At 38.6% G+C, this 24707-nt stretch overlaps 1 protein-coding gene across 1 annotated transcript in view; it reads left to right on the plus strand.

The window, feature by feature from the left end:
• The window catches only part of LOC121139783 (1-phosphatidylinositol 4,5-bisphosphate phosphodiesterase beta-4-like), a 28578-nt gene extending 6051 nt beyond the window's left edge, over positions 1-22527 (plus strand). The window contains exon 3 of the mRNA XM_040743776.1: positions 20007-22527. Within this exon, the coding sequence (XP_040599710.1) occupies positions 20007-21061 (1055 nt within the window). The 3' untranslated portion in view covers positions 21062-22527. The remainder of the gene's footprint in view (positions 1-20006) is intronic.
• The last annotated feature ends 2180 nt before the right edge of the window (positions 22528-24707 follow it).

The raw sequence follows: 24707 nt of genomic DNA on the forward strand, positions 1-24707 counted from the left end.
AATTCAGTTTGTACATAAAATTGTCATGAATATCAAATAAGGTGGCAGTGGTTGAAACCTTTGCACAATAGTTCCCACAAGTTAACTACACAGGAAATGTTATTGGTCATTAGCTATGCATATTTGTGTACTCTCATATCTTGCTATTTATAGGGTGGTCTATGGACTACTAACCTCAACATCCCCTGGGAAGTCATTACAAATATAGCCTCAGATTTCAACTCAGACCTACCTGATCAGGATATGCACATTAATAAGATTTACAAGCTATTCATATATACATTTATAGTTTGAAAACCAGTAGTCCTAAAAACCATTTAATAACAAAAAGATACCTCCGAAAAGACAGTGGCCTCGGTGATGTTTTGGAGCCAGAAGTTTATCCTGGTGGCCTTCATGTCATATGGAGTAAACTGTTGATTGCTCAACCAAGAAGTTTGGTTTTAAATGAGAGAAATGTCTGACATCTCCAAAGGGCATGCCGCTCATCTTTCAAGCATTGCTCAAGTGTTCGTCCTCAGCACAGTATTTCCTGAGACATCTATCTCACTCCTCATTCCCTCATGGAATTGAATAATTTTCCCTTTGTCTTTCTTGTTACTGAACTGGCATCTATGTTGGCATCAAAATCTGTTCAGCAGGGCTACAATGTAAACCAGCAACACAGATGTGCAAAACTGTTCCCTACAATTGATTTAAACTACCCCAGGAATTGTTGAACTTTCAGTATAAGGGAGACTTACCAATGAAGAGAATCTGCCTTTGGGGAGTAAATAGTGAGTTGAGAACGTTTTAATTTCAGTTTATTTTCTGTTTTAAAATAAGATGACTGTAGTGGAGGAAGATGGAGCCTTGGATCCATATACATTCTCCTGGGTACACATAATTTTCTGCTCCATCTCTGTGAAGAATGACTTACAAGGGTTCCCCCTGGTCTGTTAGGGACTCCATACCTTGTTCCTATTGCTAAATGGTCTTAGGTATTTGTTTCTGACTGTACAGTCATATACGTTTGAAGCTTCTTCAACATAGAGATAGGCTTCAGATGGTCTACAGGTCCTTTGTACTCCTTCAAATCCTGGATTGTGTGTATGCCAAGAATAGGTGATGAAGAAATGGAAGGTTCCATCATGCTCATTCTTCCTCCCCTACTGTACTACCTGGATACCACATTGCTACAACACTAGGATGAATGTGGATCTTCCTTAGGGGGCATCACATCTTCACAGTCTGTTCCAAGTGAGAAAAAGGGTTCACTGCATTTGTGATTTCTATCTCACCCTATGACATCTAGCTGCTCAGTCCTTATCTTCATTGTATAGTTCAAGATCTCAATCTAAGAAGTACAGTTCATTCTTTAGGGGATGTGAGGGCTATCTGGCTGCGACATCTGTCACCCATTGATCGCCAGATCACCCCACTGATCTGGCTGGCTAGTTGGGTGTCCTCTTCCTCCCTCACAGCTCCATGTGCATTCCTGAAGCTGCATGCTCTGTCGAAGATGATGACTTTCCCCGAATAAAGCAGGACTGGTCTTTGGTCAAGGCTATATCAGTAGCTGTGCTCCCCTGCTAGAACCTCCAAACAAGTTCTCAATTCATTCTTTAGGAAGGCAAATACATTCAAATATTTCCTTTATGTCCAAGACTAATACTATACATGATTTGTTCTAAAAGTCTATATTTTTTCTTTGAATATATTGTTAGTCTTTTGTTTCTAAAAGTTTTACGGGTTCAACTAAGTAGAGAGCAACATATTCTGTAATTGGAGCCAATAAGTTGGCTCAGTGGGTAAAGGCATTTGGCCTGTAAATTTTTACACCTGAGTTTGATCCCTGGAACCCATGTAAGGTAGATGGACAGAATTGATTCCACAAAATTGTCTTCTGCCATGACACAAAGGTCCCCCTCATGCATGCTCATGCACATACTACTACTAATTAATAAAAACACTATAAGATTGCCTCTGTACTAAAATATATATATATATATACACATTTTATTGACATTAATCCCTAATCTATACTGAACCACAGGTAACATTAAATGTTTTAGATACAATAATTAATATAAAGATGATTTTGAATGTAGGAGAGGTTTGTGTAGGCTGCAGATGAACACTACATTTTATATAAAAGACTGAAGTATCTGTGGATTGGCTATCCACTGGGAAAGGGATTGTTTTGGATATTGAGAAACAGTGGTAAAAAGGAAGCTTCTTAAATACGGAAATTCTTTTCTTCCCTGATAAACCCTCTCTCTTAAAATGATTGTGTAACAAAGATGCTTAGGCATCTTTTTTTTGGTATCATAGTCCTCTTTAGTGATTTGAAAGTACCCATGAACTCCTTCTCAAAATAATGTTTTTAAATAGACAAGATTGTAAATGGAGAAAGAAGCTGATTTTGCTGAAGCATAGTCATAAAAATCAAAAACATAAAAATTTGTGTTTAATCTCAGCACTCAGGAAACAGAGGCCGGTGGATATCAATGAGTTCAAAGCCAGGCTGACCTACATAGTGAGTTCCAGGATAGTCAGGGATACATAGAGAGACTATGTCTCAAAAATAATTTACGACAATGGCAATTTGTGTTGCCTTGATGTGTAATTTGAGAAAGTCTAGTAAGGATGACAAATAACATTGTGAGCTAGCTAGAGCAATATTAATTTGATGTGAAATTATTGTGATTTATTTTGGTTGTAAAGGCACAGACTCTAATGTTCTATTCCCTTTGTGTTGTTTAGCTTTGGACTTCATGTTTAAACAAAGTTTCACAGGGAGATTAAATGTGAAATATGAGATGAGTCAAAGCTAAGATGTGACTTGTTAGTATCTGCTCTTTCCTGAGAGAAAGCAGACAGATCTGATGGACCAACATCAAGACTTCAGATAACTAAGGATATGTTAGTCAAGTGGTTTCAGAATGATTATGGCTATTATTTTATATATGCCCTTGCTTTGTTTTGTTATCTATTCCCTGCCTTAGACTATAAGGCCCTGAGAACATGGTCTATATTTAAGCCTCCTTTGCCTCTTAGAACCTACTTTGACACATGGTATACACTAAATAGCTGTGAGATGGATGAACAAATTAATCAGCCTTGCCTGCAAATCTGAGGACCTTGCTGCCTGCTGAGTCATTCACACTGAGCTCTTCTTTACATTGCAGCTACTGCAGGCTCCTAACAAATTTAGCCCCAAAGTATTCCATCCATTTAAATGCATATGTAAGCGAACACACAGCAGCCATGGAGTCTTCTCATGTAAAGAATAATTGCCACAAGCTGCTGGCACCTGTGACTCAATGGATTCATGACTGTGGTAATTCTTTTATGTGCCAGGCTTGGAACATCGTGAGGGGATGCAGAGGCCTGTCATGTAGACATGTTCCACAAAATTTGATGTTGAATTTTTTTGTTGCTTTTTTGAAGACAGTTTTTCTCTGTATCCTTGGCTGTCCTGGAACTTACTCTGTAGATCAGGCTGGCCTTGAAATCACAGAGATCTGCCTGCCTCTGCCTCCTGAGTGCTGAGATTAAAGGTATCCACTATCACCTCTTGGCTTGATCTTCAATCTTATAGTCAAGAGAAGTCCCTTGGCGTTGTTTAGATGCAGAGAGTCAGCTCTGTCAAAGACCTGCTTCCATACTCTATTCAAAGTAACTATACTTTCATCTGACATATACTGTCTATCTGTCTTTATTTTTAAAAGAAAGTATGACATAGGTTGGAAATATAGCTCAGTTTGTGGAGTGCTTATCCAATGCTCACAAAATCCTGGGTTCAATCTGAAGTACCACATAAAGTTGACTTATTGGCATATACTTGTAATTCCAGAACATGAGAGATAGAAAGACGTAGATCAGAAATTCAAGGGCAACCTCTGGTTCATAATAAGTTTGTGGATATCTTGACTTATATGAGAATGCTGTCTGAAAAAACTGGATAAACAATTTCTGCACTTAATGCCTATTCGAAATGTGTAGAAGTTCACTGAGTTGTACAGACTTTGCATCTGGTTAATTGTGGTGTGTTGAGTTTTTATTTATTTATGTTCTTTAAAATAATGAAGCTTATAAAATTAAAAGCAAGCAAACAAAAAATGATGCCATAGCTAAGAAATAACAGCAAGCCACAGCTTTAGTGGAAGACCAGACAACAGTCATGGTTCTCAATTCAGCCACTTCCTTGCAATGGCAGAAGAGCATGTGTGCCAGAAACTAGTGCAAATAGAAAAATGTCCTCATCCATTGAGTGCTTAAAAATGTGATTTTAAAGGACAAAGTCTCTATTCCCTTGGATATCACTACCTTTCTGTCTTTGACAACAGTAGGGGAAGGAGCCAAAGGGGGCACAGCTGTGTGGCCTCTGTCCCTCATTGTGAGCCTCAGCCACAGGGCCTACAGGAAGGACATGTGGATTTTGCCAAGAATGGAATTTCCCTAGTGGTTATGCCACAGACGCCAAGCTGATGCCTTCTCTCTGGCACCCTGCTTCCCTTCTCTGCCTTTACAAGTGAGATGGCAGAAAGAATCAGGAATGCAACCTCTGTAAGGCCAAAATGTGGTTAATTCCATTGATGGCTGGAAATCAAGACCAAAATCTTTAATACAGAATGGTGCCCTTTTAAGACTGCCTTGTTTAGATGAAGAGCACAAATTGCATTAGAAAAAATGGGGCCTGTGGAGATTGTATTTGGAAACATATGAGGCACATGGTGGAAAAACATTTTCCTCTAGCCCTGCCTTTTCCACGATTGCATGACAGTGTTTTGTTCTTAAAGGCAACTTTGGGAAGGAAGAATCTGGATTTGATTGGATAACCAATCCTCTTCCTGCTACTACCACTCTGTCTAAGCTTTGGTAAAGTTCAGTGATGGTAGCTTAGTATAAATGATCAGGGATGAAATAGATGAGGACATAACAGGTATAGTCACTTGTGACTTGTGTGTAGTGTTGAAGGAATTCATTTCTTTCTTTTCATTCATTTAAAATACTTCCTGTATACTATGTGTCAGGAATTTTTGGGGGTACTAGAAATAGAAGAATACAGACATATCCTTTGTCTTTTTGTTGCATGGATAAATTACCACGACTTTGTAAAGTTTTTGGTTTTATAACTACAGAAATTGAGTTCATAGTAATTGCATATACAATTGATAGTTTACAAATTACCTGTTGCCATGTGAGTGGTGGGAATTGAATCTGGATCATCTGCAAAATTAGCCAGTGGTCTTAACCACTGAGCCATCTCTCTAGCCCCCTACAAATTGTCTATCGTAAGTTAACTTCCTTACTCACCTGCTATAAGTCCTTATAAACATTGTAAATACTTAAGTATTGAGGCACAGAGGGGGTATGTTAGGAGATTACTGCTATGGCTAAGAATGTACCTGGAAGAACCAGCTTCTAGACTTCTGTCTATGAATTTGTTCAGCCAGTGGTCAGGTGTTTAGTGGCCTAGTTTACTAGGGATCCTCAGTTTCACATTAGATGAGTTAAACTGCAGCCCAACTAGTGGTTGATTTCTAATTGATTTTGGTCCTTAAGGGCACTGTGTCTGTTTAAAATCTCATCTCAGTTCCTATCAGAGCTGTAATATTAGTGATGTTGTTCTAAGCACGAGGGGCCCTCCAGCCATAAGGCCCATCTACGAGCCTTCTCTTAGTCAGTCTGCCTGATGAATTTCTTTCCTTCAGTGCTCTTTTTCCAGAATACAAGTTAGGGAATGCCCTGAATGCTAGCTTAGGTAAGCCTTGCCATTGTGGCTTATTTCTGGCCTAATGGAAGAAGAAAATTAGAGTGTGTGTTGTGCACAGGTCTAAGTTTTTCAATAATTTTACAAATATAAAGAGATTTGCTAAGAATAAAGATCTTCAGTGAAGTTCTACTACAACCACCTTGAATTTACTTTTTATTCTAAAGATGACCAGAGCTGTTGTCTAAAACTATCAATTAAACATTGGCCAGCATATGGAATTATACTGAAGGCTTCTGCTGAACTGCAGTCTTTGGCATAAAATCATAGTTGACCTAAAATATTCATTGTGAAAAACACACACACAAAAATAAAAGTAGGAGGGAGATGAATTGGGAAGAAGGCATTTGGTGGGAAATGAGGGAAGGGATTAAGAAGGTAATGAGGGACTATGATCACAATACATTGTATTCATGTATGGAACTGTCAAAAATCTAAATTCTGTCTTTAAAAATATCCATGGTGTGGCCTAGGACTGAAGAACAGTATTGGTTAGGTTTTTTTTTTAGAATGTCTGACCTAAACACTATAGGAAGGTGATTAAGAATAAAAAGTTCTGGAGTCAGGCTGGCTAGGGTTTGAAATCCCAGTTTGATGCAAGTCATGCTAATCCTTGGAAACTCCATACAATGTACCTCTAGTACAAAGTAATTATAGTCAATTATCATTTCATAATGAGGTATAAATGAAACATTTCTGATAAAGAACTGTTCACCCAACAATCTGTGGCCATTCTTGGACTACTATATACTGTAGGACGAGTATATTTCTTTACCTCTTTAGATATGTCAGTATTGACCTGAGACATAGTTTGGTCAATTAAATAGGAAAAAGATGCCGTGTGTTGCTTTCAGACACCTGCAAAGTCAGTATATCATATTCCTATTTTCATCTCTATATAGTGGCAGTATTCCAACTAGATTTTGGTCTATTGTCTTGGATTCTGGAGTGACTATCATGTGGGACAGAGGATCAACTAATACATGAGACTCTTGCAGCATGAATGAAAAATATACCTTTGTACTTTACAACTGAACTTTTGTAGTTGTTACTGTATCCAGATCAATACAGAGACAGAATGTGGAGCAGAATGTTTCTCTCCATTAGTATACACAAAATTCAAATATGGTACTACATTTAACAATGGAGCAAATCAATTGTTGCTTTCTTACCTCTTGGTTTTCAGATCTTTTAATTAACAAAACTGCCTTATTTAAAGCATCTCTATATAGGACATTGATACAGTAATGCAAACAGCTTATAGTTCAATTTATTTGATAACCATATACCTTTACATGCACTCTTTAAAATTAATGGCCTTTTCGTTAATTTGCCATTATATGCGTGTGTGTGTGTGTGTGTGTGTGTGTGTGTGTGTGTTCCTAAATGTAATCTTCTCAGTCTGTTTGAGTATTGTATGCATGTTTCCATGAGTGTCCATTTGGTACTGGATAACCAGTTGGTTGCTCTTCCCTGGGGAAAACTATTTCTCCTGCTCTCAGCATTCCTTAGTTGTGTGTAATTCTTTGTGTAAGGTTGGGGCCTCATGATCTTTCCCCTATCTACTTCAATAATGGATACATAACAATATTGAGTACATGTCTTATTTTTAGTTTCGTTTTCTTTAGAAAAGACACTCAAGTTATTTAGCAATATCTTTAGATGATATGTAAACTGACTGTAGAATTCCTTGACAATTTCTTCAGAATTCTCCAAAGTAAAGAAAACATTTGCTTAAACCAGTGTTTTCCAAGCATTCTTCATTTGTGTACCATCTTCAGTTTTTGTTATATGTCACCTGTTCTATCATTCACTGAGTATTGTTTTATCAAACTGACTTACTTAAAAAAAGTTGCCTCTCAAGAGACCCATTGTAAAATATAGTGACTATGGTTAACAGCAATGCACTGAGTATTTGAAAATTGTAGAGAAAAACCAAACGGTCTTGCCATAAAACATATGTGCACATGTATTAGTTTGATTTAACCATCCATAATGTGTGAATATTTAAGAACATCATATTACAAATCTTAAATATACATAATTCTAGTTATTTAAAAGATAGAGCTTCATCCTAAGTATTACTGAGATACAGAGTTAGTATAAAAGTTTATTTTATTTATATATATTTAGCTATACTAAGATAAACACAAACATTTAAAAAGATTTTTAAAGTTGGTATATTATTTCACATTTATGTTGGTAATAAATACTATAAAAATTATTGTTCATAATCCAAAAATATATTTGTACTTTTTATATGATCATATAATCATTTAAAAATGCCAGATTAGTTGCTTTTTCATTGTTATGACCAAATGCGTGATTCAAAACCCAAGTCAAGGGAGGAAAGGCTTATTTTGGCTCATGGTTTGAGAAAGCACAGCCCATCAAGATGGGAAAGCATTGAGGAACAAGCTTGAGGTGCTTGGTCATAGTTGGTTGGGAGTCAGGAAGTAGAGTGAGAGAGGAGGGGGATGCAGTTGTTTATTCTTTTGTCTTTGATTTTTCTTTTCCCCATTATTCAGTCTGGTATCCCTCACTCATGGTTAGAGTAGGTTTTCCTTTCTCAGTTAAATGTCTTTGGAAGAGTCCTCATCGAAATGCTCAGAAGTGGGTATTCTGTGTGATTCAAAATCCAGTAAGTTGACAATGAAGATTAACTATAAACAGAATTACTTTAATTAAACTCTTTGAGTTAGTGGAATTTGGAAACACATTCCAAACTTGTTACATTTTATTCAAAAATTTCCAGAAAAAGCATCAAGAATGGAAGGGAAAAGGCAGTTTTATGTTATTAAGAGTTTCTGATGTAGATTAGAACCCCAGGCTTCAGGATACACACACTTTCTCTCTCTCTCTTTCGCTCTCTCTCTCTCTCTCTCTCTCTCTCTCTCACACACACACACAAACACACACACACACATACACACACGCACACCATAAAGTGTATTCTCAGAAACATTATATGGCAGTAGTAAACTACTTATTCTAAGAAAGAAAAATTTAGACTATACTGTTTTTAGAGTAGCTACAAAGCAGAACGACTGTTTGTGGCTAACAGAGACATACACTGTTTCCCAGGGATGTAATTAGTCATAGAGAGGCAGTACATACTATTGTAACTTAGCTTGTATTTTTAATTTTATAAAATTTATCATAAATATTTGAAAATAAATAAAAACATCACACTCACACACTAAATTAACTGGACTCAAAGTTTATACCATATATTTAGAACAGGCTTTTTTTAATTTTTATTTTTAAATTTAAACTACAAACAAGATTGCTTCACATGTCAATCGCAGATCTTCTCCTTTTCCTTCCCCTCCTCCCATGCTGTCCCCCCAAGCCACCAATACCCCCTCATTTCCCCAGGGAGGGTGAGGCCCTCCATGGGGGTGTCCATAGTCTGTCATTTCATCCAGAGAAGGGCCTAGACCCTCCCCCAAGAGTCCAGGCTGAGAGTGCAACTCCCATTGTTGGATGGGCACCCAAAGTCCATTTGTATGCCAGGGATAAATACTGATCTACTACCCAAGGCCCAATAGATTGCCTAGGTCTCCTCACTGACACCCACATTCAGGGGGTCTTGATCAGTCTCATGCTGGATTCCCAGCCATCAGTCTGGGATTCAAGAGCTAACCCTTGTCAGGTCAGCTGTTTCTGGTGGATAAACCAGCCCAGTCTTAACCGCTTTGCTCACCAGTCCTCCCTCTCTGTCACTGGATTCCTTGAGTTCAGCTCGGTGTTTAGCTGTGGGAGTCTGCCTTTGCTTCCATCATCCATAGGATGAAGGTTCTGTTGCCCAGACTCACTGACCATGGGATTGTAGGCTGGCACTCCCCAAATCTATGTCTAAAATCCATATATGAGAGAGTGCACACCATGTTTCTCTTTTTGTGACTGGGTTACCTCACTCAGGATGGTTTCTTCTAGTGTCATCCATTTTCCTGCAAATTTCAGGATTCCATTGTTTTTTCTGCTGAATAGTACTTCATTGTGTAAATGTACCATATTTTCTCTATCCACTCTTCAGTTGAGGTGCATCTAGGTTGCTTCCAAGTTCTGGCTATTACAAATAATGCTGCTATGAACATAGTGGAACAGACATCCTACTTGTATGAATGTGCATCTTTTGGATATATGCCTAAGAGTGGAATTGCTGGATCTTGTGGTAGGCATATTCCCATTTTCTGAGGAATCTCCATACTGATTTCCAAAGTGGCTGTACGAGTTGGCACTCCCACCAGCAATGGAGGAGTGTTCCCCTTTCTCCACAACCTCTCCAGCATAAACTGTCATTGGTGTTTTTGATGTTAGTCATTCTGACAGGAGTAAGAGGGTATCTCAGAGTTGTTTTGATTTGCATTTTCCGGATGGGTAGGGATGTTGAGCACTTTCTCAAGTGCCTCTGAGCCATTTTAAACTCCTCTATTGAGAATTCTCTATGTAGTTCTGTAGCCCACTTTTTTTATTTTATTTTCCAGTTTAAATTTAGATAAGAATCAAGGTTGCTTCACAAGTCAGTCCCAGGTCCCTCTCCCATTCCCTCCCCTCTTCCCGTGCCCTCCCCCCAACCCCCCCCCATTATCCCCTCATTCCCCCAGGGAGGGTGAGGCCCTCCATGGGGGTGTCCATAGTCTGTCATTTCATATAGGGCAGGGCCTAGACCCTTCCCCAAGAGTTCAGGGTGAGAGTGCACCTCACATTGTTCTATGGGAGTCCAAAGTCCGTGTGTTTACTTGGGATGGGTACTGATCTGCTGCCCAAGGCTCAATAGATTCCCTAGGCCTCCTCACTGACACCCAAATTCAGGGGGTATTGATCAGTCCCATGCTGGATTCCCAGGCTGATGCCTGGGATTCAAGAGTTAACCTTTGTCTGGTCAGCTGTTTCTGGGGGTTAAACCAGCCCAGTCTTAATCCCTTTGATCACCAGTCCTCCCTCTCTGTTACTGGCTTTCTTGAGTTCAGCTCAGTACTTAACCAAGGGAGTCTGCCTCTTCTTCGATCAGCCACTAAATGAAGTTTCTGTTTCCCAGACTCTCTGGCCATAGGATTGTAGGCTGGCACTCCCCAGATCTATGTCTAAAATCCATATATGAGAGAGTACATGCCATGTTTCTCTTTTTGTGACTGGGTTACCTCACTCAGGATGGTTTCTTCTAGTGTCATCCATTTGCCTGCGAATCTCATGATTCCATTATTTTTTCTGCTGAATAGTACTCCATTGTGTAGATGTACCACATTTTCTCTATCCACTCTTCGGGTGAGGGACATCTAGGTTGCTTCCAAGTTCTGCCTATTACAAATAAAGCTGCTATGAACATAGTGGAGCAGACATCTTTGTTGTATGAATGGGCATCTTTTGGATATATGCCTAAGAGTGGAGTTGCTGGGTCTTGTGGTAGGTTTATTCCCAGTTTTTGAGGAATCTCCATACTGATTTCCAAAGTGGCTGAACCAGTTGGCACTCCCACCAGCAATGGAGGAGTGTTCCCCTTTCACCACATCCTCTCCAGCATAAATTGTCATTGGTGTTTTTGATTTAACCATTCTGACAGGAGTGAGATGGTATCTCAGAGTTGTTTTGATTTGCATTTCCCTGATGGCTAAGGATGTTGAGCACTTTCTCAAGTGCCTCTCAGCCATTTTAGACTCCTCTATTGAAAACTCTCTATTTAGTTCTGCAGCCCACTTTTTAATTGAGTCCTTTGCTGTTTTGGAGACTTGCTTCTTGAGTTCTTTGTAAATTTTGGAGATCAACCCTCTGTCAGATGTGGGATTAGTGAATATTTTTTCCCATTCTGTGGGCTGCCTTTTTGTCTTGCTGACTGTGTCCTTTGCCTTACAGAAGCTTCTCAGTTTCAGTAGGTCCCATTTATTAATTGTTGATATCACTGTCTGTGCTACTGGTGTTATGTTCAGGAAGCTGTCTCCTGTACCAATTAGTTCAAGGGTACCACCCACTTTCTCTTCTAAGAGGTTCAGTGTGGCTGGATTTATGTTGAGGTCTTTGATCCATTTGGACTTAAGTTTTGTGCATGGCGATAAACATTGATCGATCTGCATTCTTCTACATGCCAGTCTCCAATTATGCCAGCACCATTTGTTGAAGATGCTTTCTTTATTCCATTGTATATTTTTAGCTTCTTTGTCAAAGATCAGATGTTCGTACGTGTGTGGGTTAATACCCGGGTTTTCAATTCGATTCCATTGGTCTACCTGTCTATTTTTGTGCCAATACCAAGCTGTTTTCAGGACTATAGCTCTATAATAGAGCTTGAGGTCAGGGATGGTAATGCCTCCGGACGTTGCCTTGTTGAACAGGGTTGTTTTGGCTATCCTGGGTCTTTTGTTTTTCCATACAAAATTGATTATTGTTCTTTCAAGGTCTGTGAAGAATTGGGCTGGGATTTTAATGGGGATTGCATTGAATCTGTAGATTGCTTTTGGCAGGATTGCCATTTTTACTACATTGATCCTACCTATCCAAGAGCATGGGAGATCTCTCCATTTTCTGAGGGCTTCTTTAATTTCTTTCTTTAAAGATTCAAAGTTCTTACGATACAGGTCTTTCACTTGTTTGGTTAGCGTTACCCCAAGGTATTTTATGTTGTTTGTGGCAATTGTAAACGGTGATGTTTCTCTGATTTCTCTTTCAGCCCTTTTATCATCTGTATATAGTAGGGCTACTGATTTTCTTGAGTTGATCTTGTAGCCTGCCACTTTGCTGAAGGTGTTAATCAGCTGTAAGAGTTCCCTGGTAGAGTTCTTTGGGTCATTGATGTAAACTATCATATCGTCTGCAAACAGTGAAAGTTTGACCTCTTCCTTCCCAATTTGTATCCCCTTGATCCCCCTTTGTTGTCGTATGGCTATAGCTAGAACTTCAAGTACCATGTTGAAAAGGTATGGAGAGAGTGTACAGCCTTGTTTTGTTCCTGATTTTAGAGGAATTGCATTGAGTTTCTGTCCATTTAGTTTGATGTTGGCTGTTGGTTTACTGTATATAGCTTTTATTATGTTTAAGTATGTCCCTGTTATCCCAGATCTCTCCAAGACCTTTATCATGAAGGGGTGTTGGATTTTGTCAAAGGCCTTTTCAGCATCTAGTGAGATGATCATGTGATTTTTGTTTTTCAGCTTGTTTATATGGTGGATTACGTTGATGGATTTTCGTATGTTGAACCATCCCTGCATCCCTGGGATGAAACCTACATGATCGTGGTGAATGATTGTTTTGATGTGTTCTTGGATCCGATTTGCCAGTATTTTATTGAGTATTTTTGCATCAATGTTCATGAGGGATATGGGTCTGAAGTTCTCTTTCTTAGTTGTATCTTTGTGTGGCTTGGGGATCAAGGTTATTGAAGCCTCATAGAAAGAGTTTGGCAAAGACCCTTCTGCTTCTATTGTGTGGAACACTTTGAGAAGAATTGGTATAAGCTGTTCTTTGAATTTCTGGTAGAATTCTGCACTGAGGCCATCTGGACCTGGACTTTTTTTGGTTGGGAGACTTTTGATGACAGCTTCTATTTCCATAGGGGTTATAGGTCTATTTAAATTGCTTATCTGTTCTTGATTTAGTTTTGGCAAATGATAGCTGTCCAGGAAGTCATCCATTTCCTTTAAATTTTCGAATTTTGTGGAGTACAGGTTTTCAAAGTATGACCTAATGATTCTCTGGATTTCCTCAGAGTCTGTTGTTATGTCCCCCTTTTCATTTCTGATTTTGTTAATTTGCGTGTTCACTCTCTTCTGTTTGGTAAGTTTGGACAAAAGTTTGTCTATCTTGTTGATTTTCTCAAAGAACCAACTCTTCGTTGCATTGATTCTTTGTATTGTTTTCCTGGTTTCTACTTTATTGATTTCGGCCCTCAATTTGATTATTTCCTGGTGTCTACTCCTCCTGGGGGAGTTTGCTTCTTTGTGTTCTAGAGCTTTCAGCTGTGATGTTAATTCTCTGGTATAACTGTTCTCCTGTTTCTTCATGTGAGCACTTAGTGCTATGAACTTCCCCCCGTAGCACTGCTTTCAAAGTGTCCCATAGGTTTGGGTATGTTGTGTCTTCATTCTCATTGAATTCGAGGAAGTCTTTAATTTCTTTTTTTTATTTCTTCTTTGACCCAGGGATGGTGCAGTTGAGCATTATTCAATTTCCATGAGTTTGTAGGTTTTCTGCAATTTGTGTTGTTGTTGATAAGATGCATGGAGTTATTCCAATTTTTTTTTGTAGCTGCTGAGGTTTGATATGTTGCCAAGTATGTGGTCGATTTTTGAGAAGGTTCCATGTGGTGGTGAGAAGAAGGTATATTCTTTTTTATGTGGATGAAATGTTCTATAGATATCTGTTAATCCCAGTTGGGTCATTACTTCTATTAGACCCTTTGCTTCTTTGTTGAGTTTCTGTCTCGTATTCCTGTCTAGTGGTGAGAGTGGTGTGTTGAAATCTCCCACTATAACTGTGTGGGGCTTTAGATGAGATTTAAGTTCTAATGATGTTTCTTTAACGAATGTGGATGCCTTTGTATTGGGGGCATAGATGTTCAGGATAGACACTTCATCTTGGTGGGTTTCACCTGTGATGAGTATGTAATGACCTCCTTCATCTCTTTTGATTGATTTTATTTTAAAGTCTAGTTTGTTAGATATTAGGTTTGCTACCCCTGCTTGTTTCTTAGGTCCATTTGATTGAAAAATTTTTTCCCAACCTTTAACTCTCAGGTAATGTCTGTCTTTGAGGGTGAGGTGTGTTTCTTGTATGCAGCAGACGGAAGGGTTCTGTCTTCGAATCCATTCTGCTAGTCTGTGTCTTTTTTTGGGTGAGTTAAGGCCGTTAATATTGAGGGATATTAATGACCATTGATTGCTCATCCTTCTTCGATTTGCGATGGTTGTTGGTGGCATTATGTGTGGAATTTCACCCCTTTGTTCTTTTGGCTGTTGGTAGAGAGGGATTCTCTAATGCTTATGTTTTTCTGGTTGTAGTTAGCTTCCTTGGGTTGTAGTTTTCCTTCCACAATTTTCTGTAGGGCTGGGCTAGTGGACACATATTGCTTGAATCTAGTTTTGTCATGGAATATCTTGTTTTCTCCGTCTATAGTGATTGAGAGCTTTGCCGGGTATAGTAGTCTGGGCTGGCATCTATGGTCTCTTAGTGTAGGTAGAATATCTATCCAGGACCTTCTGGCTTTCAGAGTTTCCATGGAGAAATCAGGTGTAATTCTGATAGGTCTGCCTTTATATGTTACTTGACCTTTTTCTTTAGCTTCTCTTAATAGTCTTTCTTTATTCCGTATGTTTTGGGTCTTGATTATTATGTGGCGAGGGGAATTTTTTTTTGTGGTCCACTCTATTTGGTGTTCTGTAGGCTTCTTGTACCTTCATTGGCGTGTCTTTCTTAAGGTTGGGAAAGTTTTCTTCTATGATTTTGTTGAATATGCCTTCTGCCCCTTTGAGGTGGATTTCTTCTCCTTCTTCTATACCTATTATTCTTAGGTCTTTTCATGGTGTCCCATATTTCCTGGATGTTTTGTGTTCAGGATTTGTTGGATTTAAGGTTTTCTTTGGTTGATAAATCCATTTCTCCTAGTGTATCTTCAACACTTGAGATTCTCTCTTCCATCTCTTCTATTCTGTTGGTAATGCTTGTATTGGTAGTGCCTGACTGTTTGTCCAGCTTTTTTATTTTCTGCCTTTCTTCAGATTGTGTTTTTTTTAATGTCTCTATTTCAGTTTTCAACCCTTGCAGTGTTTGCATTGCTTCTTGCAATTTTCTGCTTATTTGTTCGTCTGTTTGTTGCCTTTTATGAATTTTTTGGTTTGTTCTTTCTTCCATTTCTTGCATTTTTTGGTTTGCTTTTTGTTCCATTTCTCGCATTTTGTTCTTTGTTTCTTCTTCCTTTTCCTGCCTTTTTTGGTTTGTTTCTTCTTCCATTTTTTCATTTTTTGCTTTGTTTTTTTACCATTTCTTGCATTTTTTGCTTTGTTTCTTCTTCCATTTCCTGCCTTCTTTGGTATGTTTCTTCTTCCAATTCTTGCATTTTTTGCTTTGTTTTTTCTTCCATTTCTTGCATTTTTTGCTTCATTTCTTCTTCCATTTCCTGCCTTTTTTGGTTTGTTTTTTCTTCCAATTCTTGCATTTTTTGCTTTGTTTTTTCTTCCATTTCTTGCATTTTTGGTTCGTTTTTTTCTTCCATTTCTTTGAGGGATTTTCCAATATCCTCTTTTAGGGCCTCTATCATTTTCATGAAAGTGCTTTTAAGGTCGTTCTCTTCTGCTTCGTTCGCATTGGAATGTTGGGGTCTTGCTGGTGTGGAGTCTCTAGCATCTGGCGGTGTCATATTTGTTTTTCTGTTGCTGACTGTGTTTTTGTATTGTCTCTTTCCCATCTCTTCTTCTAGTGGGTGCAGAAAAAGCCCCTTACTGGTCTGGGGACCAGAGTTCCCTTTTGGTGGGTGCTAGCAAGTCCAATATGTAGCCCACTTTTTAATTGGATCCTTTGGTGTTTTGGAGACTTGCTTCTTAAGTCCTTTGTAAATTTTAGAGATCAGCCCTCTATCAGATGTGGGGTTACTGAAGATCCTTCCCCATTTTGTGGGTTGCCTTTTTCTCTTATTGACTGTGTCCTTTGCCTTACAGAATCTTCTCAGTTTCAGGAGGTCCCATGTATTAATTGTTGACCTCACTGTCTGTGCTACTGGTGTTGTGTCCAGGAAGAAGTCTCCTGTACCAATTCGTTCAAGGGTACCATCCACTTTCTCTTCTAAGTGTTTCAATGTGGCTGGATTTATATTGCGGTCATTGATCCATTTGGACTTAAGTTTTGTGCATGGTGATAGACATGGATCTATCTGCATTCTTCTACATGCCAGCATCCAGTTATGTCAGCACCAATTGTTGAAGAAGCTTTCTTTTTTCCATTGTATATTTTTAGTTTCTTTGTCAAAGATCAGATGTTCATACATGTATAGGTTAATATCAGGGTGTTCAATTTGATTCCATCGGTCTACCTGTCTATTTTTGTGCCAATACCAAGAGAACAGGCTTTTAAAAAATTTTATTTACTTATTATGTATACAATGCTCTGCATGTACACCTACAGACCCAAAGAGGGCACCAGATCTCATTATGGATGATTGTGAGCCACCATGTGGTTGCTGGGAATTGAACTCAGGACCTCTGGAAGAGCAGCCATCTCTCCAGACCCCTTAGAGCAGGCTTTTAACTTGACTTAAATGGGGGTATTCAGTGCTGCTTCAATTTTATTTTCTGTTTCTGGAAGATGCAAAAAATTGACAGTCTGTTGAAGTGGCCTTATAAAGGAGATGCACAGGCACAGGAAAAACAGAATATCTTGGAAAATATTCTAAGGAAAAAAGTACGCATTGATAGTCAAACCGTCCATTTTTTACTGACGTAATATGAGATCTCCTTTACATTTTAAGCTCCTTCCCCAACTTTCTAACAATAAACTCCTGGATAAAATCTTAGAAACCCAGGGACTGACTGGCTGATCATCATTTTACCTGCAAGATAGCTTAGCCTTGACTATATTAGGTGGAGGTCTGTTGATACATATGACACTTGGTATGATGGTAACTGCAACCTGATTCTTAGTGACTGCTTAAGTTCTACTCCATCACTCATGGATACAGATCCACTAAGACAAGCAGAGAAAAGTCAGTGGCCAAAATGATCTTTATTCGACATTTAGAGACTAAGAGGATCAAAAAAAGATAAACTCCATCTAGAGTCTTCTTTGCTTTGGGTAAAATTTAAAAAGAGTTTGTTCAACCAGAGTAAGATGTGAATTTTGAAATCCTTTGGTATTTTAGATATAAATAGAAGAGTTTGTCTTTTCACATGTGTTATTCTTCTATGGAGTATGATTTCCATGAGCATAGGTCAAGGACCTCAGCAAAAATAGTAATATTCAACTTCTCTGATTTGACACTCCGATGTTCCTTAAAGTATTTTCAATGGTGTAAAGCCTAAGTGAACCTAAAAAGTCATCAATGGGAAAATGAATTTAAAAATTTGGGTACCTTCTTATATTGCAAGACTAAAATCATATTGCAAGTGAATGAACTTGAAGTACAGGAATTGATCCAACTTACAAACATTTAATATTTTATTATTTATACAAAGGGTAAGAACATGTGAAACAACATTGTATAATGTTTAGGGGTACATACATGTGTATACGTTTACATTCAGTAGAACTAAAAAAAGAGCTTACTTATGGAAGAAAATTAAATAAGGGAAAAGAATTCAAAAGGATTTGATTGTACTTACAATATTTTACTTATTAAGCCTGGGAGTATGAAATGTGCAATATATTTTTCTCTATATTTTTTCAATGTATCTAACATTTCTCATAAACTAAAATCACATCATATCAAATTTATAGAGTAGAACAGTCTGTGATGACTAATCTTTGTTGCCAAGCTGATGGAATTTAGAATCACCATAGAAACAAACTTCTGGGTCTGTCTGTAAGGAAGTTTCCAGGTTACATTGATTTAGGTGGGATGACCTACCTTATCTGTGAATGTCATTGCATGGGCTGGGGTCCCAGATTGAATATAAAAGAGAGAGTGAGCTGAGTAGCACTGTTTGCCTGTCTCTCCTTCCTTATCATGGATGCAACATGCTCAACTCCCTTAAGCTCCTGCTGTGATTTCCCTGATATGATGGGATGTACCCCTGAACTGCAAGCCAAAAAAATTCTTCCTAAAAATTTCTTGTATCAGGTACTTAATCACAGCACTGAGATAAGTAACTAATGAACCACAGAAATTCACCAAGTTTCAGTGGTCACTCATGAGGACTAAACTACATATTTGGAGCTTAAAGTTATACAAGCCCACAGCTTGTGCTGAGTCTATATACACAGGCTACTTAGTGCCATACCTTCAAAACTTGGCTTTGGATCATAAACTTTCTGGTGTATGGAATTTATTATATCTCATAGCTGGCAATCATGGGAATAGGAGATAGGACCAAGAACAATATTCAAAAGTTGCACATCCAAACAAGGACGTCTGTTCTACTATGTTCATAGCAGCATTATTTGTAATAGCCAGAACCTGGAAGCAACCTAGATGCCCCTCAACTAAAGAGTGGATAGAGAAAATAATATTGTACATTTACATATTGGAGTACTATTCAGCGAAAAAATGGAATCTTGAAATTTGAAGTCAAATGGATGGCACTAGAAGAAACCATCCTGAGTGAGGTAACCCAGTCACAAAAAGACAGACATGGTATGAAATCAATCAAATATGGATTTTAGATATAGATCAGGGGAGTGCCAACCTACAATCCCACCACCAGAGAGTGTGGGAAATAGGAAAGAACCTAAGAGAGATATGCATGGCACCCCAGAAAAGGGGAATGAGGTAAGATCTCCTGAGCAGATTGCGAGCAGGCGTGGGAGGGGGCTGGGAAAAAGAGAGGGGGAGAAGAAGAGGAGAGAGGAGGACAGGGGGGAGCAAGAAGGTTAAGTTGGGAGGGGAGAACGAATGAGAAATACCATATTAGAGGAAGTCATTATAGGTTTGAGGAGAGATCTGGCACCAGTGAGGTCTCTAGAGATGTACACGGATGACACCAACTGGCAAACTAAGCAATAGTGGAGAGGCTACCTTAAATGCCCATCCCTGATAATGAGTTTGGTGACTACCTTATATGCCATCATAGAACCTTCATACAGTAACTGATGGAAGCAGAGGCAAGTACCCATAGCTAAACACTGAACTGAATCCCTGGAAACCAGTGACAGAGAGAGAGGAGAGATGAGCAAAGGGGTAAAGAATGGGGTGGTGAAACCAACAAAAACAGTTGACCTGAACAAGGCGGAGCTCTTGGACCCCAGACTGACAGCTAGGGGCCAGATGGGTCTGATACAGAACCTCTGAGTGTGGGTGTCAGTGAAGAGTCCAGGACAATTTATGGGGCCCCGGGCAGTGGATCAGTATTTATCCCTGGCATAGAAATGGTCTTTGTGTGTCTATACCACAAAGAGGGATACTCTCTCAGCCTGGACTCTTGGGGGGAGGGGCTAGGCTCTGCCCTGAACGAAATGACAGACTGTGGATATTCCTTATGCAGAAAGAGTGGGGATAGGGTGGGAGGCTGGGGGGAGGGTGTTGGGGGGTGCGGAAGGAGGGGAGGAGGAAGGAGCTGGGATTGACATGTAAAGCAAGCTTGTTTCTAATTAAAAATGTAATTTAAAAAAGAACAGAGAAAGAGAGCAGACCAAATGAGAGCTATGGGCATTGAAACTTTTGACATAGCAGATGTGCCCAGTGACACTTCCAAAAATGACAAGAAAGGCAAGTCCAACCCAGCCAAAGCGAATGTGACCCCGCAGAGCAGCTCTGAGCTCAGACCCACCACTACAGCCGCTCTGGGCTCTGGCCAGGAAGCCAAGAAAGGTATTGAGCTTATCCCGCAAGTGAGAATAGAAGATTTAAAGCAAATGAAGGCTTACTTGAAGCATTTAAAGAAACAACAGAAAGAGTTAAGCTCTTTAAAGAAGAAACATGCAAAGGAACACAGTACCATGCAGAAGCTACACTGCACACAGGTTGACAAAATCGTGGCCCAGTACGACAAAGAGAAGTCAACTCATGAGAAAATCCTAGAGAAGGCGATGAAGAAGAAGGGGGGAAGTAATTGTCTTGAAATGAAAAAAGAAACAGAAATTAAAATTCAGACCCTGACATCCGATCACAAATCTAAGGTCAAAGAGATTGTGGCACAGCACACAAAAGAGTGGTCGGAAATGATCAATACTCATAGTGCCGAGGAGCAAGAGATCCGGGATCTGCACTTGAACCAGCAATGTGAGCTGCTGAGAAAGCTTCTCATCAACGCTCATGAGCAGCAGACCCAGCAGCTGAAGCTTTCCCATGACAGGGAAAGCAAGGAGATGCGAGCCCATCAAGCTAAAATTTCTATGGAAAATAGTAAAGCCATCAGTCAAGATAAATCTATCAAGAATAAGGCAGAACGGGAAAGGCGAGTCAGGGAGTTGAACAGCAGCAACACTAAAAAGTTTCTAGAAGAAAGAAAGAGACTGGCGATGAAACAGTCGAAAGAAATGGATCAATTGAAAAAAGTCCAGCTCGAGCACCTAGAATTCCTAGAGAAACAGAATGAACAGCTTTTGAAATCCTGTCATGCAGTGTCCCAAACACAAGGCGAAGGAGATGCAGCAGATGGTGAAATTGGAAGCCGAGATGGACCGCAGACCAGCAACAGTAGTATGAAGCTTCAGAGTGCAAACTGAAGCTGGAAAACCATGGACCATCGGGAGATCATGCACAGCTTCTAAACACAGACTCCACGGACAAAAGCTGTTCTCTTTTGTGTTTATTTTATGTATAGACACTGTGTTACCTGAAACCACATGGACTAGGGGCTGGGGATGACCAAATGTTCTATTTAACAACTGAGTATTAAATTTCTTTGGCCAACCAAAAATTGCTATGTATGTACAACAACAGCAACAACAAAGAATCTCCTATTCCTGACAGGCAGAGTTGAACCATGATAGACAACTTAAACATGTTTACTCTAAGACAGCATCACAAGTCAGTGGGCTTAGTGTTTACAGCTCTGCTTTGTGGTGCATTAAGACATGTTTGAGCTGCTGCAAACAATAGTGCATTAGTAACAGTAGTAAGCGCATGCACTAGAAGAAGCAACTCTGTCTACAGTTCTTTAGCAGAAGTGATGGTCTGCTATACAAATCATTTTGCAGAATTTTCTACACCTAAGTTACCTCATCAGTAAGTGCCATGTCTTTACCATGCCATAAGATGCTAACTTCCTGTAAATGTTGCAGAAACTGTTAGAACAATAGACACAGAAGAGTGTTCCTGTGCCAAGCTCATCAGTGCTCTAAGGGGGGACTCAGCAGGCTCGTTTCAGAAAGTTTACAGCTGACACTGCTTTGTAGGGATTGCTTCTGCAGATTCCAGATATTACAATTCACTATACACTATAAGGATTGTGAAGTGGTTATTGGCAAATGTTTGTAAATGTGACCATGTACAAAGTATTTATACTCCTTAATTCTCACGGTTATAGTACGAAATCATCTAAACATTACCACGTGACAAGACTAGTAAACAGGAATCATAGACCTAACGTTTTGCATGATGCACAAGCGCCAGTTATGACTAGCACATTCAGACACAGTTAATCTAACACCAAATAAATACTGGTTAAGTAAATGTATGGCACAGAATATTATTTGACTATCAAGACTTTTAGCATAATGAAAAAGTCTATATATATGTGTATATTAATTATGTGGGCATTCTTGATACTTCAAGTTCTAGTTTGAAAAAAATACATAACTAATTTAATTTTACACAAAAATATTTATGCAGATTTTCAGACTTTCATATCAGGAAATAACCTTTTTATGTCTGTTAAATATTCAAACGATTTGCTACCGTGTTAATCTGCATGGTCTTTTCGCCTGTTGTAGTTGCATTGCAGGCGGCGCATAAAGTGGTGTGCTGGGATCAAGTCGTGCTACCCAAACCCAGAGGAGTGCAGAGACCTGGTAGCCTTGAATGAATCAGATTCCTGATTTTCGGATGCAAAATGCCAACTTAATTGTTGTATATGATTGTACAAATTGATTCTGTGTGTTCCTCTGAAGAGGACAGAGAAAATTATGATACCATAAAGGCTGAAATTCAACTTACAACTTCTCTAATAAAAAATGAAAACACAAAAAAAAAAAAAAAAAAAAAAGAACAGAGAAGAACAAATAAAGTTTTACAGTAGAGGCCAATTTTAAAAATTAAAACAAATGAAAAAGAACACGTTTATTTCATCTTTGTTTTTCATCTTTAAAAGTGTTTTTGAGTTATAAAGTTGGAATATTCATTTTATAGAGTAAAATATTGCCAATGAAACCATTGGTTTTGGTACTAAAGAACTAATGTTCATATTTGAATGATAGTTACCCAGTGGTACTTTTCTAATGTCATCTTGAAATTAGGTTCTAAGTTTATCGTATGATTTATTTGCCATGCAAAGTCTATGCTTTGATGGGAAGCGCATCACAGAGCTAAGCTCCTTCCTCCATCCTTCCCACAAACAGTTGTCTCAGTAGTTATTCTAGAGTCCTAACAATTCATTTTTCTCCATGAACCATGCAATATTCCCTGTATTGCTTTCTCACGCCTCCAGATCAAGGCAAATACAAACACATGCACTATCTAGTCCTGATGCTTTTCTCCTTGTCTCAAATTTGCTTCTTTACCTACCATTCCAATCTAAGATCCCAATAATTTGATTCTTCCAATTTTTTAGGTCAGAAGTCTGAAAATTATTCGTATCTTCTAGTTTCCTAAGTTTTTTAATATTTATTTTTATTCTTAATTGTGTGTGGTCAAGTATACATATGTTAGTATGTCAGATATATCTAACCTGGAGTTACAGGTGGTTCTGAACCACCATGTAGGTGCTGGGAATTAAGTTCCAGTTCTCTGTAAGAGCAGTACATGCTCTTAATTGGTGAACAATCTCTCCAGCCCCTAACTTAAAACTCAATTATAAATTGACAAATTGTAGTTGTATATATATATGACTGAATAACATTATGAATAAGCAATACAATGTGAAGTAAACCTAATTAATTGAAATGTACAACACTTCAAATACTTATTTTTTCTAATGAGGACATTTTCTTTCTTCATAATTTTTGGAAAGTAAAACCTATTATTTACTCTATCCACCAAGTTGTACTATCCAATGTCTCAAAAGAAAAATTAATCCTGTCTCAGTGAGTTTTTTTAGCCCTTTGAATATCATTTAAAAGCAAATAGCCAATCAACAGACAGCTAAAGACTGGATAAAGAAACTATGGTATATATAAGAATATTCTCTATCCATAAAAAGATGAAATTCTGTCATCTGTGAAATCATGGATAGAACTGGAGATTTCAATTCTAAGTAAATTAAACAGATACATAAAGATAAATGCTGCGTGTTCATATATGGTGAAACCTAAATTCAATCTCACAGAAGCAAGAGACTGAGAGGAAGGAGGAAGGGTAAGGAACAAAAATGAGCAAAAGGACAAGGCTAGATTTCCATAGTAGGTTTTAGTGGCCTGTTGACTTTGAACTTTTTTACATTATACACAGCCAACAAGGGCAGTTTGTGTATAACAATTTTATCAGTGAGCGTCTCTCTATTATGAGATCCCTGGCACAAATAATCACACTGTCTTGCCTGTAATACCACAACCCCCTCCTATGCGTCTTCTGTTTCCATATAGTTTGTTCTTCAAGTAGCAGCAATAGATACATAACAGTAATAACCGTAGAAGAGGTCACAAGATTGAGAGGGATTTTGGACATGAGAGGATTCAGGAAGGAGAAAGTGTGGAATGGAAATGATGTAAATACAGTACTCACGTATAAAATTTTCAAAAAGTAAATATTAAAAAATGCCATTATATAAGTCTGCAGATAAACCTTTCAATAGCTTTCTATCTCCCCAATAATAAATGTCAAATCCTCAGGTTCTTAGGCATTATATTCTCTCATCCCCTTCAATCTGAACTCCTTCCACCTCACCCCATACATTATATCATTTCTACCACTCTAGCCTCTTTGATAGTTGTCTACTACGAGTTTCTTTGTCATAGTAGTTTCTTTGTCATCTCCTTTATGACTGAAACACACTTCCTGTGACTGATCATGTGACTGTTTCCCTCAATATTGTCAGCTCTGTGCTAAAATATCACAATTCCTGTGACCCCTTCCCTGACTTACATAAACATCTTAAGCTCTTCAACTTAGATTTGAAATTCTCCAGAATAGCCATGGATATAGTTACTATGCTTTTTCAAATATAACTGCTTGCCCTACACACTTAAAATTGAAACAGCTGAAGAAAATTCCAAG

The sequence above is a fragment of the Mesocricetus auratus genome, unplaced genomic scaffold, assembly GCF_017639785.1.
Source record: "Mesocricetus auratus isolate SY011 unplaced genomic scaffold, BCM_Maur_2.0 Super-Scaffold_100003, whole genome shotgun sequence".
Lineage (NCBI taxonomy): Eukaryota > Metazoa > Chordata > Mammalia > Rodentia > Cricetidae > Mesocricetus > Mesocricetus auratus.